Source organism: Hirundo rustica, chromosome 24, assembly GCF_015227805.2.
Source record: "Hirundo rustica isolate bHirRus1 chromosome 24, bHirRus1.pri.v3, whole genome shotgun sequence".
Classification (NCBI taxonomy): domain Eukaryota; kingdom Metazoa; phylum Chordata; class Aves; order Passeriformes; family Hirundinidae; genus Hirundo; species Hirundo rustica.
Window position 1 is genome coordinate 5,381,196 of NC_053473.1, and position 15,318 is coordinate 5,396,513.

At 58.0% G+C, this 15,318-nt stretch overlaps 1 protein-coding gene across 7 annotated transcripts in view; it reads left to right on the forward strand.

The window, feature by feature from the left end:
* The window catches only part of PLXNA2 (plexin A2), a 155,847-nt gene that overhangs the window by 81,231 nt on the left and 59,298 nt on the right, over window positions 1-15,318 (forward strand). For 6 of the 7 annotated variants that reach the window (XM_040085413.2, XM_040085411.2, XM_040085410.2 and 3 more), the window contains exons 5-8: window positions 8,928-9,028; window positions 12,129-12,252; window positions 13,279-13,432; window positions 14,677-14,773. In XM_040085413.2, coding sequence (XP_039941347.1) covers window positions 8,928-9,028; window positions 12,129-12,252; window positions 13,279-13,432; window positions 14,677-14,773 — 476 coding nt within the window. Of the gene's footprint in view, window positions 1-1,319; window positions 1,518-8,927; window positions 9,029-12,128; window positions 12,253-13,278; window positions 13,433-14,676; window positions 14,774-15,318 lie in introns of those variants that run through there. The other variant, XM_058423430.1, reaches the window with a different exon arrangement.

Here is a 15,318-nt window from a genome sequence, read left to right on the forward strand (position 1 = left end):
AGGCAGCGATGTTTGCTCCGGGAGCGGGGAGGGAGGGGCGGGCAGGGTTCAAAGTGCTCGCTTGCGGTGGCACCGCAAATGAAGTCATGTCCTCAGGGACGGGGATGTTGTGGGGAAGGTTTGATGGGTGAAAACCGCCGTGCTGTGACTCGTGACCCAGCGAAACTCCTAACTGTGTGTTCAGAGTAAAGCCCAGGCTGGAGCTGTTCGCTTTGCCTCCGTCCTGGCGCGCTGCCCTTGGCTGGGATCGCTCAGGCTGCGGCGAGGGCTGCTCAGGAGCCACCCCAGTCCTCAGGAAAGGAATGCGAAAAGGGCTGTTGTGTGAACCCACCGCTGCCTGAACAGGCTTCGTTTGCAGTGCAAATCTGCTGCAGGGAACGAGTTAACCTTCACCTATTCCTTTTTTTCTTTTTTTCTTTTTTTCTTTCTTTTTTTTTTTTTTTTTTTTATTATTATTTCATTAAGTAAGATTTATACAGGTATGGTATTGGAAAGGTCATCCATCCCCCGAGCTGTGGGAAGAGCTCTGAGCATTCCTCCCTCTCCACTTGGCTGTTTCACCCCCGTTTCCAGGCTGGGAAAGCACCAAGGCTGGCTTCTGTTGCCTTCCTGGGAAGTGAATTTACCCCTGCCTGGTACCCGGAGCCCCCTCAGCCCTCCTGCCCCCCATTCCCACGCTCAGGGAACCCTCCAGCAGCAGCATTTCAGCCGGAGCACCCTGGAGCTCTCTCCCCAAGGGATTGCACCCCAGCCGGGGGGAAGCAGGGGGTTATTCCCCTCCTCTCCCTCTGGAAATACGAGATATGGGATCTGCAGTAGGGATCCAGGCTCTGGGCTCGGGATCTCTGCATTCTTTGCTGCTCCTGTACCCCTGAAGTGAGATATTTTACGTCTTTCCTGTTTACTGATATCACGATGAGGCTGAGTGAGGGGGATTTTTGCGGATATTTAAACATCAGAGGTTTTCCAGCACAGCCCGGGTGGGCACCCAGCGCTCTGTTTATCCACAGCCCTGAGCATCCCCAGCCCGGAGAAGGCTCCAGCCAGGCACGGAGCTTCCCAGGCCGAGGCAGCAGAGCTGGGAAGGAGCTTTTGCAGCTTTTCTAGCAGCAACATGTTCTCCAGGGCTTTTCTGAGCCCTGAGAACAGATGGCTGGGCTGGAGGCTGAGACGCAAGGACAAGGGACTCGTGTTGACATTACCTTTACCAGAGCGCCTTTCATCATTAGCATGTAAATGCCAGCAAACACCCAGGAATTACCCGTCTATGATCTCTTCATCAGAAGAGGCCTCTGATCAGGTTAATCTCACTTTCCCAGCGTGGCAAGGAGGACGCTGAGCAGCTGTACCCACCGGCGAGGGGAAGTGGAGTGAATTTCTGAGAGGGAAGGATGCTGCGAGCATCGGGTTTGAAGCGGCCCGTCGGTGATTGCTTCGCCCCTCGCACAGCGCTGCCGGGGCTGAAACAGCAGCGCTGATGGTGGAGATTGAGCCTGATCCTGCGGGAAAGGGGCCCTGGAACACCTCGGGTGGGTGCTGAGCAGCCCAGCTCCCCCGTGGGCAGGAGGAGGCGGGGGAAGCTCCCGGCCCGGTGCATTTTCCACCCTCTCGGTGATCTCCTCTCTTGAGAAGCAGAAGCCAAAGCAAGCATGGGGGAGGGTGGAGGAAATGCGTTTTAACAGTAAATACGGCCTCGTTATTTATCAATGCAGAGTAATTGAAGTAATTTCACGTCGGTTTTAAACGCAGCGCCCAGGGATCTAATCTATCTGTCTAATATTAATGGGGAATATTTGCTTGCCTCATTCATTCATTACTGTTTTCATTAAGACTCTAGTCCCATTTAGGAGTCTGTTTGTCATTTTAAACTCTTCTGTTTTATCTTAGCCTGCCACAATCCTTTTTAACAACTTAAGTGAATCCGTGAGTTGCAGGCTGGCAGCTTGGGGGAAGGGGCTCTGCTGTCTGGCGTGTGCTTTTCCTGGGGAGGCAGGAGAAACAGACGGCTGGAGGCACTCGCAGGCAGCAGGCTCCGAGCGTTCCTGGGATCCACACCCTGGGGATTCAGGGTTTCCACAGCAGAGCTGGCTGCCGGTGCTTCCCAGCATGGACGTCCCTGCTCGGACACAGCTGCAGTGACTCCAGATTTGGAGGCTCCAGCGTTTCCAACCCAGTCCAGGAGGCTGCCCGGAGCGGGGCTGATGTTGGTAAATGCTCAGGGTGTTCCCAGCTGGGTGCTCTGGTTCCTCACACGGTGTGTGCCCCCTCTAAGGCATCCCCACCCTCAGGTATCACAGAACCCTGGAATGGTTTGGGTGGGAAGGGAGCTTAAAATCCATCCTGTGCCACTGCACCTCCCACTGTCCCAGGCTGCTCCAACGTCCAGCCTGGCCCTGGGCACAGCCATGGAGCCACAGCTGCTCTGGGCACCCTGTGCCAGGGCCTGCCCACGCTCACAGGATGGCATCTCCCCTCACTGCCCAGCGCCACGGGCTGTGTCCCTGTCCCTGCTCTCCTCCTGGCCGAGTCCCCACACCCTGGAGCTGGGAGGAGCCCAGGGAGCATCACCCGCAGGGCTGGGCGGGCAGCGGGGCTGGGCATCCCTGAGCTGGAGGCGTCCCAGCCTAATGAGAGTCCCAGGGAAGGGGAGCATCGTGCTCTTAATGACTCTCTGGCAAAGTGTTCCGACTAAAACAATAATTTTAATAAGCACGGCCCAACTGCGAGCGCTGGTTGAACACCTAATTGCGTTGGCTACCGCTCCGAAATTATTCCGAATGCTATTTTTGCTGTTTCCTCGCCAAATAGAGAGGGGAAGAAGCGCACACTTTATAATTATTCACCTTAATTAATTTTCTGAGCTTCTGATCAAACTTTTAAATGACTGCAGGGAGCATGTCAGGAGTGTCGTGGCAGCCAGGCAAAGCACAGAACGCGGAGGCCGTGAACTGACGTGAGATAAAAGTTTGCTGTGTTGGATTGATCCCCACCTCAGCCCAGAAATTCTGGAAGGCTGCCCCCCTTTTATCCCGATTAATTAGTTCCCCTGAGGCCCGGGCCAATCAAAGGGCCGTGCTCATCAGCTGGTGGCCGTGGTGGGGGGGCTTTGCCCAGCGGTGTCAGAGGATGGTGCCAACCCTCAGGAAGCCACTTGTGATGGCAGCGGTGATGTGCCCTGGCGGGAGCACTGGGATGTGCCTCCAGGAACATCATCCCGGGATGCAGAGCGAGCCCAGAGGGGCTCCCACAGGAGCAGGGAGGCTGGTGAGGAGCAGGGGAGCTCCTGCCTGGATCGCCATCCTGACTCCCAGGAGCTCATTTGATATTCTTCATGCAGTCAAGGACAAAACCGCAGCTCCCGTGAGGTGTGGTGGTTTTCCAGGGATACGAGGATGTGGATCCACCTCAGCAGAACCATGTCCTTGTGGGGGAGACCTTTAGCATCCCATTCCTCGTTACTGGCACGTGTACACCCCATCACCCCCTTCTCTTGTCAGGGAGAGGTTCTGTGGGTCAGCTCTGCAAGAAACTGAGTGGTTTGGGGTTCCAGAGGAGAAGGATCTGCTGTCTCCCCCAGCTGCCATCCCTGTGACCAAGCTGTCACCTGCACCCTGGGGGCAGGAGCAGCTCAGAGGAGCCAGGCAGGAACCGACGTGTGTTAAATCCATGGATTTTGCTGCACTCGCCATCCCAGAAGCTCCCGTGAATCCCTCAGCCAGGTCTGCGCTCCAGATTTGATTTCAGTGCTGAAGATGAAAGAGTTTCCTCCCGATTTGGTGTGCACAGGCAGCTTTTCCAGCTCTGGAGGCAGTGGGCACACGGAGACGGAGGCGGCCGTGCGTCCCCGGCCCCGCAGTTCCCAGGTGCAGATGGTCCGTGCGAGGCAGGAGGCAGAGCTGGGGCTGCCAAGGCACTTCGGAGCTGCGGCTGTCACACGGGGCTGGCACTGCCAGCGTGGGTGCCAGGGTGGGATCCCAAATGCTGGGATGAGCCTCCACCCACGGCTGGGAGCCGAGGGAGGGCGAGGGATGGGACACCCTGGCCCTGTGCCAGGCAGGGGGCACCTGCCCCTGCGCCACCTCCTGCACGGACCCACCCTGCAGCCCCGGAGTGTCACTGTCACCTGCCGGGGGCAGAGGAGGAGCTGCCAGAGCGAACAGACCGAGCGTCCCGTGAACCATCACGAGCTGGAGATGAAAACCCATTTCCCCTCCCGCAGGTTCGAGCGAGCCCGTGCTGCTCCTGGGAGCGGGGCTGGGATCTCTGCCTGGCACTTTGTTATTCCAACAAACCCCGCTCAGATGTTCCATATTGATGTGATGATTAACTCGAGCCGTGGTAAACCACAGGAAGGCGTTTGTCTGCAGGAGCCCGTGTGCCAGAACATGAGGCTGCGCCGAGCCCTGCCGGGATGCTGGGCCGGATGGATGGAGGAAACTCTGGCTCGAGGACAATTTTCCTGCTCGAGCAAGCCTCACTTCGGGATATTTGCTATTTTCTCAGTCTTTCTCGCTTCCCGGAGGAGGCTGTCCTTGCTTTCATCACCTCCCTCAGGAGCCTGGCACCGTGCACCGAGGGGCTGAGGGAGCCAAGGGGATGGGAATGTTTGCAGAGGAGCTGATCCCTCCCTCGGAGAGTGATCGAGGCCCCTGTGCTCCAGCACAGCTTGTCCTCCTGAGATGTTAATGAGGTTCTTATGGCAGCAAAGCCGAGCCCACTGCAAAGGTTGCCTGGATCAGAGTTGAAGGGGCTCTCTCCGCGTGCATCTGCAGCGCCGTAATTAAATAATCCCCTCGTAGCCATGGCAACGTTGTCTCCGTGTCCTCTCCCACTCGCTGCCTCTCTGCCAGAACTTCCAGGCGTTGATTTGGTTCTGAGAGCCTTCCCTCCAGTGCCGGGGGCGTGGGAGAACCGAGCTGCTCCTGCAGGAGCGGCTGGACCCGGCAGGAGAACTGCTCCTCACCTGCTCCTGCCCGCTCTGTGGCACAGGGATGGGTGCTGGAGCACCTTTGGGAGCTCCACGGCATCCTGGGGATGCTCCACGGCATCCTGGGGATGCTCCACAGCATCCTGGGGATGCTCCACGGCATCCTGGGGATGCTCCCCAGTTGGTTGTGGTTAAAACTCCGCCTTTCCCCTCTCCTCTGTGTCCTGGCTCTGCCCCACGGATGCATTTCCCGCACACCTCTCACTCCTGGTCCTTCCGCACTTGCCGCTGGCATCAATGTCGGCGTGTCTGAGATCTCCACAAGGCAGGAACAGCAGATTCCAGGTAGGAATTCCCCCAGCCTGAGGCAGATTGCACCCACGTGTCTCGCTCAGCAAAGCCAGAGCGTTCCCATCCCCGGACACCGGGGTTTTTCCTTGGCAAAGGTGCCCAGCAGGATTTTCCACTGGAGCTCTGCGTGGAGCCACAGGAGGAGGGAGAAGCAGCAGGAAGAAGAATCTGTCAAACTTTTTACAGCCCTCTGGGAAAGTCTGGCTTTATTTTCCCTGTCACCCTGACACATTAATGGCTGCAGCCGAGGCCTCCTCCTTGCTCCTTCCCACACTTTTTCACGTCTCCTGCCCCAGCACAAAGCGGAGTTTTCTCACGGATAAAGGAGAGAATCAAATCTCATTGGAAAGTTCATCAACTCTGGGCTCCTGCTCAGTGAGTGATAGATGGCTTTAATTACACTGAACTAGTTGGCATCTCTACTCCACTCCCCAAAAGTCATTAAAAATAGATTTTCTGTGTGAACTCCAGCCCCCCGAGGGGTCTGTGGGCAGCCTGCCGTGGCTGTGAGATGCTCCAGGGGCTGTCTCCAGCCAGGGGAGGTCACAGGCCTGGGCTGGCAGCACGCAAAGGCTGTGGAAACTTTGCTTTGGGTGTTTATTTTATTTTATTTATTCATTTGTTTGTTTGTTTGTTTGGAACTGGTTCTTCGCACTTATTTGCTCCGTGGGCTGGCAGAGTTGGAATTCACGCGTTTTGGAGAGTCTCTATCGATTTTTTTTTTTTTTTTTTCTCTTTTGTTAATGCATTTTATTTTGCTGCTGTTACGGGTCAGGCAGTCAGGGACAGTAACAATGAGGGGTTTGTCATTTGATGGTGGAGCAGCAGGTTTGGTTTGGCACGGGGAGTGGGAAGAGAGGTCACAGCGGGGCTGGGGGGAGCAGGGCTGTGCCCTCAGGAGCGAGGAGATCCCCCAGCAGTGCCGGATTCTTGGCTGGTGCCCTTCACGCAGATGCTCCTCCAGAGACATTGTTCAAAACCTCTGCGTGGTTTTTAAAGAATTATCATGTGCAGAAAGCCGCAGCTTCTGAGCAGAAAAAGAAACGAAGCGCTCAACATCAAATCATCTCTAATGAACTCTTATTCACATAATTCCAACCCTCCGTTATTTATAGAGCGCAGCGAGAGCATCCAGCTCCTCACAAACACGAAACGAGCCCTGAGCTGCATTTAAATCACGGGGACAGATCCTGCCAAGCCTCCCTTTGTGGGTACGAGCAGGGGGATCCGCGGTGCTGGGGGATTTTGGGGCTGCCCTGACCTCCAGCCGGGGTCAGAGGCCGATTTTAGGGGAAACCCAGCGACCTCCCTGGGTGCGTCCTGCGCTGGCTGCTGTCTCCCACAGGGAATGCTGAGAGCCCTGGGACGCTTGTTTGGTTTGAAAAAGCTGTGTTTGCTTCTGGCTGCCCACCCAGGAGCAGCGTGGTGGCTGCAGCACTGGTCTGCACTGGGAAATGCTGGGAGGTGGCTGGGGGTGGCGTGGTGTGGGCAGTGTCACGCAGGGGTAGGGATGGGCCACCCTGGGGGTCTGTTCCTGTCACCAGGCTCCTGAGCTTGCTCCCACCCCATCTGTAAAGTGCTTTTTTGCTCCTTGGATGGGAGAGGCAGCGCAGAAAACCACACACGGACCTGTGGCCACTCGAGGTGCAGACCCTGCGAGGGCACCCCAGGCACCCTCTGCAGCCATTCCCACCTTCGAGCCCGCATTTCTCTTCTCCATTCCTCAAGCTCTTTCCATCCAGCACGGGCTGAAGGCATTCCCATCTCTGCCCCTCATTTCCAGGGCCCCAAACCGAGCCCTCCATCCACCCCACGGGGCTCCACCTCGGCCAGAAAACGCCAACCCCGCGCTTCCCCGGGCGATTTCTGCTCCAGGAAAAGCTGTTGAGTGGGGCTGAGGAAACAAGAAGAATAGCAGCCCTATTGGTGTCGTCCTCAGAGAGGAACTGGGTTCTCACTGTGTCAACAGCACTTGGCGTGACAGTGGCCGTTGTTTGGGGAGACACTGCTCCTTTCAGAGCCGGCTGCTGGGAGCCGGGTGCTGTTTTGACGGACAGAGCCAGAGCCATCCAACAGTTGTTTGAATTCCCAGCCAGTTGCAGGCATCGCTCCCAGGGGCCTGAGCTCTGCAGGGAGGCTGGGCGAGGATTATCTGCAGCGTTGGGTGGGAGAAACGGGAATAGAATCGCAGAATCGCGGAACGGCGCGGGCTGGAAGGGAGCTTAAGGAGCATCTGGACACCTTCCGCTGTCCCAGGTTGTTCCAAGGTCTGTCCAGCCTGGCTTTGGTCACCTCCAGGGGTAGGGAGTCCACAATCTCTTGAGCAGCCTGTTCCAGTGCCTCCCAGCCTTACAGGAAGGAATTTCTTCCATATTTCATAGGGGGATACCACAGGAGCTCGAGATGGGGGATGTAAACCCACCCTGCTGCAAAGGATGGGTTGGAAAGGTTAAAGTGGTAAAAAATGGTTTAAAATGATTAAAAATTGTTAAAAATGTCGTCACTGGAGCCAAGCAGCGACCTGTGGTTAAAGCCTGGTGTCATTTTGAAGCCTTTGGGGGTTTCAGTGCTGGTAAATAGGTCAGGGCTGTGCTGCACCTCAGCATGGGGCAGGACCTTCCTCATGTGCCGTGAGTGGGAGAGGGGTTTAGGGCAGTTCTTGGGGTTGTTCCCACCTGTGCTCCCCTCTGTGGCACCCCTGCCTGGAAGGGACAGGAACTCCTGTGGGTCAGGCTGCTGCTGGAAGGGTTCAGAGAGACCAAAGATGTGGAACACCCGCCCAGATTAAACAAGCTGCCGAAATCCCAGAGATTTATTCCCTGCAGCAGCTCTCTCCCGGGGAAAGGGTGAGGCAGCAAAGCATAAATCAGGGAGGAGAGGGCTCGGTGCAGCCCCAGGGGAGGCTCTGGCCAGGGGGCTTCGAGGAGCCGGCGCCGCCGCGGGAGCCGGGCTGGAGCTCTGCGCGCCCGGGGCTCACCCAAGGACGGGCTGAGCTCACGTCTCAGTCTCCAGTGATTCCTGTTCTTGGACCTTGGAACAAATGCACTTCAGGCCGTGGATTTGCTGGTGTGCTCCGTGACTCTGAGGGGAGAAGCAGGACCTGGGGCTGCTCTGGTTGTGCTGGGGAGAGCAGCACAGGAGGTGTGTGCTTCTGCAGGTACAGCAGCACTGAGTGAGTGTGGTTCTGTAGGTGCAGCAGCACTCAGGGTGTGTTTTCCTGCAGGTACAGCAGCACTGAGTGAGTGTGGTTCTGTAGGTGCAGCAGCACTCAGGGTGTGATTTCCTGCAGGTACAGCAGCACTGAGTGTGTGGTTCCCTTGCAGGTGCAGCAGCACTCAGGGTGTGTGGTTCTGTGGGTGCAGCAGCACTGAGTGGTTCTGCAGGTGCAGCAGAACTCAGGGTGTGTTTTCCTGCAGGTACAGCAGCACTCAGGGTGTGTGGTTCTGCAGGTGCAGCAGCACTCAGGGTGTGTTTTCCTGCAGGTGCAGCAGCACTCAGGGTGTGTTTTCCTGAAGGTACAGCAGCACTCAGGGTGTGTTTTCCTGCAGGTACAGCAGCACTCAGGGTGTGTTTTCCTGCAGGTACAGCAGCACTCAGGGTGTGTTTTCCTGAAGGTACAGCAGCACTGAGGTGTGTGGTTCCCTTGCAGGTGTCCCGGGTGCCCGTGGAGTCCTGTGAGCAGTACACGACCTGCCAGGAGTGCCTGAGCTCGGGGGACCCCCACTGCGGCTGGTGCTCCCTCCACCACATGTAAGTCCAGCCTTGGCCGTTCCCCGGTGATAAAAGCAGCTTTCTAAGCCTCCAAGTGCCTCCCACGCAAAACAAATTAGGCTGAACTTCCTTAAATCCATTTTTCTCTCCTTTGGACATTCCCTGCATTGCAGTTCCAATGCCATTGGAGATCCCTGGGCTCCCGGGGAGAGGTGAAGGAAAATCAGCTCCTGCTTCAGGAGCCGTGGGCAGGGTGATGTGGACACGATGGAAAACCAGACTTAAAGCTGGTGGGAGCAGAGGCCTGGTGGTTTGCACATCCCTCCTGGTGTTCTGCACTCTCCTGCTCTTTGCCCAGGCTGCAAATCCCGAATATTGTGGAATTTTTAAAGGCAACAGCAGATGCGATCCTGTGAGTGGGGCTTTGCTCCCAGCGAGGTTTCAGCAGCAGAGCAGAGTACAGAGCCCTTTTAAAAGCCCCAGAAAAGGAGATTTAAATGCTTCACAGGGAGGTCAGGGGGTCCCAGCTCCAGCCCTGCCCGGGGGGATCCGGCAGCGGGGCCGGGAGACGGCAGCACCCCCTGACACCGCCAGGCACAAAGAGCTGAGGGTGCTTTTCTCCAGGGGAGCTCCAGGAAATTCTCTCTGCATTCAGGAGCTGTCCGTGCCCTTCCTTTCTCTGCCCTGCCGTAATGACGAGCACTTCCTAAGGCGGAAGGGAGACCACCGGGCACAGGAGCTCGGGGGAGGAGGGGAGAGCCTGGAGGAGGCTGGAGCGGGGGAATAGGAATGCAGAAATCCCTGCGGCCCCGTGCCAGCTCGCTGAGCGGCCCCTTAATGCACGGAGAGCGTGGAGATGGGGGAGGCAGAGTTCAGGGACCCGCACAGCAGCGCTTGGCCACTTGCCTGAGGAGCAGGTGCTGGAGGGGAGCGGGGAGCTGCAGGCTCCTCCGCAAATCCGGCCTGGATTCGGGGCTTTGGGGTGCAGAGCAGCTCCCCGCAGCGGGTTCGGTTCTCGCGCTCGGGGAGGCGCAGGAAAAGCAGCTCAGCCCTTGAGCATCCCACAGACTCCTCTCAGGGAGGGGCTGGGGGTTCCAGCAGAGCTCTGAGCATCTCACAGGGCACTCCGGGCATCCTTTGGGGTTTTTTAGCTTTTTTCCTTTCCAAGCCAGCCTGTCCAGCCCTACAGCTGAGCCACCCTGTGTGCAGTCGTGTCCAGAAGTGTTCAGTGTCGCAGCTCCTTTGTCAGAAGGGAACTGTTTCCATCCCCTGGGCTCTGCCCTCCCCGGGGCCGGGGCAGCAGGGTGGGCAGGGGGTGCTGCAGCGGGGAGCCGTGCTGGGGGCCTTTGGCGCTGCTCCTGCTGCAGCTCCTCTGCAAGGATCAGCGAGCACCTCCCTCATGCTAATGAGCCGAATCTTCACAAGCCACCCGGGAAGCAGGTAAAGGTTGTTATCTTCATTTTGCAGAGACAAAACCCTCCATGACGAGAGGAGAGGGAAAGTGTCATTTCCTCTGCCCTTTTGGCCGTGACATTTCGGCATCAACCTATTCCCAACCAGGGCTCCTCCCCTGCTGGGAGTTCTCAACTCTCCCTTCAAGCATCTGCCACTCTGGAGCACTGATCGTTGTTTTTAGCTTTATTTTTTAAGCTATAAATAATTGGGTTTATCTTGCTGTTCCTCAAAGCCTCTGTCATCCTTGTTGGGAGGCTCGCGGTGCTGGAGTGTTTGTATTTATATTTAATTTGTCATCTCCCCTCTTCCATCCTCACACGTTCCTGCTTCCAGCTGCTCCGTGGAAGGGTGCTGGGTCAGGGGGTGATGCTCACGCTGTGTTTGGGGCTGGCTCAGGGGGTGAGGGCTGGAGGAGGAGGTGGTTTGTTCATCCTCTGCATGCACAAAGGGATCCTTTGCTCTTTGGGAGCGATCAGAGACCTCCTGGAGATTGTTACGGGACCTCTCCAGCCCAGTGGCATCTGAAACCCGCCAGACCTCCCCGTGCTGCTCTCTGCAAGTGCGTTATTGTCTCCAGGCCTATTTATCTCTGTTGGGGCTGTTGCCATAAATAGGATGATAAAAAAGAGCCATTCCAGCGAGTCAATGAGATAAAGGCTCCAGTCAAGAGCTCACTTTAGGGCTATCTTAGAGATTCACTTAAACCTCGATATTTCTTCCTTTGGCACCATTCATATTTAGCTCCTTTATGCTCCAAAGGAAAAGGCACAAAAGGGAGAGGGTGAGGAGAGCAGCCCCAGCGTTTGCTGGGGATCACGGGGGTGGTTTGGAAAGGGAAAGTGGAAACTTCACTCACCTTAATCTAAAGCAAACGGCCTCACTCCCACTGTTCCACAGAATCCCACAATGCTTGGGTTCAAAGGGACCTTAAAGGCGAGTTTGTCATCTGCAGGGGGGTTGGAAGAGAAGGATTTTCCCCAAGTGACATAAACCAGGGAATCCTGGAGGGACGCCAGCACCGCAGTCTGGTTCGGAGCACTGATGGCCCTCCCTCGGCTCGCAGTGGGGGCCGTGCTGGAAACAGCCGAATTCCTCTCAGCTCCAAGGACACCTGCAGCAGAGACACGGGGATAAGGAGCACATGGAGTGCTCGGAGCAGTCCCAGCCGCCTTGGCACGCTCGGAGGCTGATTCCTGCTGCTGGGAATGGGAAGGAGCTGGGAGCTGGAGGCGTGAGCAGCAGCCAAGCACCGCTGGCAGCAGCTGGAAGCTCCCATTCCTGGCTGCGTGTCACACTCAGCTCCGGGAGGAGATGGGTAGTGAGCTGTGTGGTTTTAATTAGGACACAGGGGCACCATCCTGTCCCTGTTACTGCTTTCTGGTTTAGTTGGTGTGGAGATGATGAGGCCACGGCTCACCCCACAGCCCCAGCACCACCAGCACACGGGATTGGCAGCTCTGGATTGTGTCCCAGTGCAGGAATTACTCACGGGACACTCAGCCTTTGTGCCTTTGCTGATCACAGGATATTTTACAGCACTCTTTGCTCCAAACCCGGTGCCCAACACCTTCTCCACGCACGGGGGCATCTCCAGTCCCTGCCATGGAGCATCCCCCGGGGGTTTGGGGCGTGTTCTGTGCTCTGGGCGGGTGTTTTCAGCGCTCTCAGTGCTCCTGTGTGGCAGGTGCTCCCCGAGGGACCGCTGTGAGCGGGCAGAGGAGCCGTTCCGCTTCGCCGGCAGCATCACCCAGTGCCTGAGCGTGGCCGTGCAGCCCAGCAGCATCTCCGTGTCGGAGCACAGCCTCCCGGTGAGCAGGGACAGGGCACCGGGGGCCTCGGGACAGCCACCTCCAGCAGGGAGCACTCCACGCTCCAGCCTTTCCCCCTTCCCTCTGGCACAAATGTTTTCTCATGAAGTCAGAGGGGCAGGGGAGCCAAGGGGGTGGCAGAAACAAATCCCCCTTCCCCTGGCGCCTCAGCTCACATTTCCCCGGGTTCTGTAGCTGGTGAAAGGAAAGGCTTTGTTTCCCAAAAATCTCCTCTGCGAGCCGTGCTCAGGCCTGGCTCTCCAAAGCTTCCCAGCTGTTGCTGCCAGAGCCCCCAACACCCCGGTGGCAGCTGGTCCTGTGTGAGAACGGTGTGGGGACAGGGGACTCGGGCTGGTTTGCCATGGGGACACTCCCCAGCTGTGGTGGGGACACTCTGCCATGGGGACACTCCTCAGCTGTGATGGGGACACTCTGCCATGGGGACACTCTGCCATGGGGACACTCCCCAACTCTGATGGGGACACTCTGCCATGGGGACACTCCCCAACTCTGATGGGGACAATCTGCCATGGGGACACTCCCCAGCTCTGATGGGGACACTCTGCCATGGGGACACTCCCCAGCTGCGATGGGGACACTGGGGACTTGCTCCTCCCAGGCCAGGGCAGGGTGGTCTCCCCAGTCCGTGGAGTGGACGGAGGTGGTTTGAGCTCAGGGCTTTGGGGACGGTCACTGCTGCTCACAGGGTCCTGGCACTGAGGGTGGCAAAGCTTCTGTAGAGCAGCCAAGGGACAAAAAATCTGCCACTGCCACCACTCCTGACCTGCACACCCCAAAGCTCGGCATGGTGGGTTTGTATCCACCAAGAACATCCTCGCCTTCCTTTTTCCTCCTCCCTTCCCCATGAAAGGGCAGCTGGCCACCAGCTCTGGGCAGGTGGGTGATTTAAGGGGGTCGTTTTGAAAGGGAAGACAGCCAGGAGTGGGAATTTGAGGGAGATTTGGGTGGCTCTGACTCCGTTTTGAGCTGACAGCTCCGCTTTGCTGCCTCGTGTCCCTGCTGCAGCTCAGCCTGTGGGTGAAGGATGCTCCAGACCTGAGCGCCGGCGTCAGCTGCCTCTTTGGGAACCTGACCGAGGTGGAGGGGCAGGTTTCGGGCAGCCAGGTGGTTTGTGTGTCACCACCAGCCAAGGATGTCCCTGCCATCCCCGTGGATCAGGGTGAGTGATGACTGCTGGGCAGTGCCACGGTGTCAGACAGCTCAGGGCAGCTCTGGGAGCATTGGCTGAGCCGAGCAGAGCCTTTGGGGCTGCTGACGGAGAGATTCAAGCTGCTGTCAAAGCCTGTCGAACCCAGGGAGCTTCATGCCTGGGAAATGCATCCCACACAGGGCAGGGTGGGCTGGCAGCAGGCAGCAGCGAGTGCTTGCCCTGTCCTTACCCGCTCCCTGTGCTGCCAGACAGCTCCCAGGGCAGGACAGGAGCCGTCTGTCCCCTCCAGGCTGGCCAGGAGCTCTCAGCCCTGCCAGATCGGGTGAATGTGGGAAGCAGGAATCTCCCCTAGGCCTGGCTCAGCACCCACGAGTCGGTGGCAGCAGTTTCTCTGTTTGGGCGCTGATCTTTGGGTCAGCTCCTCATTAATGTCACCGCTGTCATATTTTCTCTTCCCGTAACCGAAGCGCCACCGGCTCGGAGTTCATTTTCCCCTTGGCATCCTTCCAGGTGTCCTCGGTGCCTCCCTGCTGATGTCTTTGTGATTCTGAGGCATTTTATGGAGCCTGAGCCTTGGGGAACTCTGCGGGGCCAGGACTGGCTTCCCCACAGCAGCCCCAAAAAAACGATCTGCTCCTAATTAACCCCGAGCTCAGGCTCCCGAAGAGCTCCACTGGTATTTCATTTGTTTCCAGCAGTGGCTCCTGCTCTAGGAGATAGTTCTGGGAGATGATGCCCAGAGAAGCTGTGCAGCCCTGGAAGCGTTCAAGGATGGGGATGGATGGGGTTTGGAGCAAGCTGGGATGGTGGAAGGTGTCCCAGCCCACGCAGGGGGTGGCACTGGGTCATCGAGGGTCCCTTCCAACCCAAAGCTTTCCATGATTCCACGATTCTGCTCCTGGGCTGTCTCAGAACCGTCTCACTTTTTATCCTGGAGAGTGAATCAGGGAACAGGGCGAGCTTCCAAACTCATGCCAAGGCAGCGTTTGCCCCGCATCTGTGTTGCACTTTGCCAGCAGGGCAGGATTTTGGAGGCATTGCTGGTTTTTGGAGGCATTGCTGATTTTTTGGAGGCATCTCTGGACACAGGCACCCCGGGGTGCTCCAGGGCGGGGTGCGGGCGGGGGTCCCGGTGGTGGGAGATGAAAACCCGAGCTCGCCCAGCAGCAGGGGGCTCAGCAGATCATCCCGGCCGTGCTGCTGCTCCCCGGGCCCCGCGGGCAGCAGTGACGGGCTCCGCTCTGCCTCCCCAGACTGGTTCGGCGTCCTGCTGCAGCTGAAGTCCCGGGAGACGGGCAGGACCTTCGTCAGCACCGAGTTCAAGTTCTACAACTGCAGCGCCCACCAGCTGTGAGTGCTCCTTCCCTGTCCGCAGGCAGAGCCGAGAGAAAAAACAGCCCAAAAGATTTGGGGAGGGGGCGGCGGGAGGGGGCAGAGGGGCTGGAACAGTGCCCGGGGCACAGCACGGGGTGGGACAAGGACAGCGGCCACCTGCCGGGGTGTCCTCGGGGCTCTGGGGGCCTGCGGAGCTCCGGGAGCCTCGGCGGGAGGAGAGAGACGGCGACAACCTCAACCGGCTGGTGCCCCCAAGCTGCGCGATCCCGCAACTGAGAGCCGGGATCGGGAAGGGAAGGGAAGGGAAGGGAAGGGAAGGGAAGGGAAGGGAAGGGAAGGGAAGGGAAGGGAAGGGAAGGGAAGGGAAGGGAAGGGAAGGGAAGGGAAGGGAAGGGAAGGAAGGGAAGGAAGGGAAGGGAAGGGAAGGGAAGGGAAGGGAAGGGAAGGGAAGGGAAGGGAAGGGAAGGGAAGGGAAGGGAAGGGAAGGGAAGGGAAGGGAAGGGAAGGGAAGGGAAGGGGGCTGGAGAGGGCAGATGCGGGCAGTGAGAGATGGGATGCAG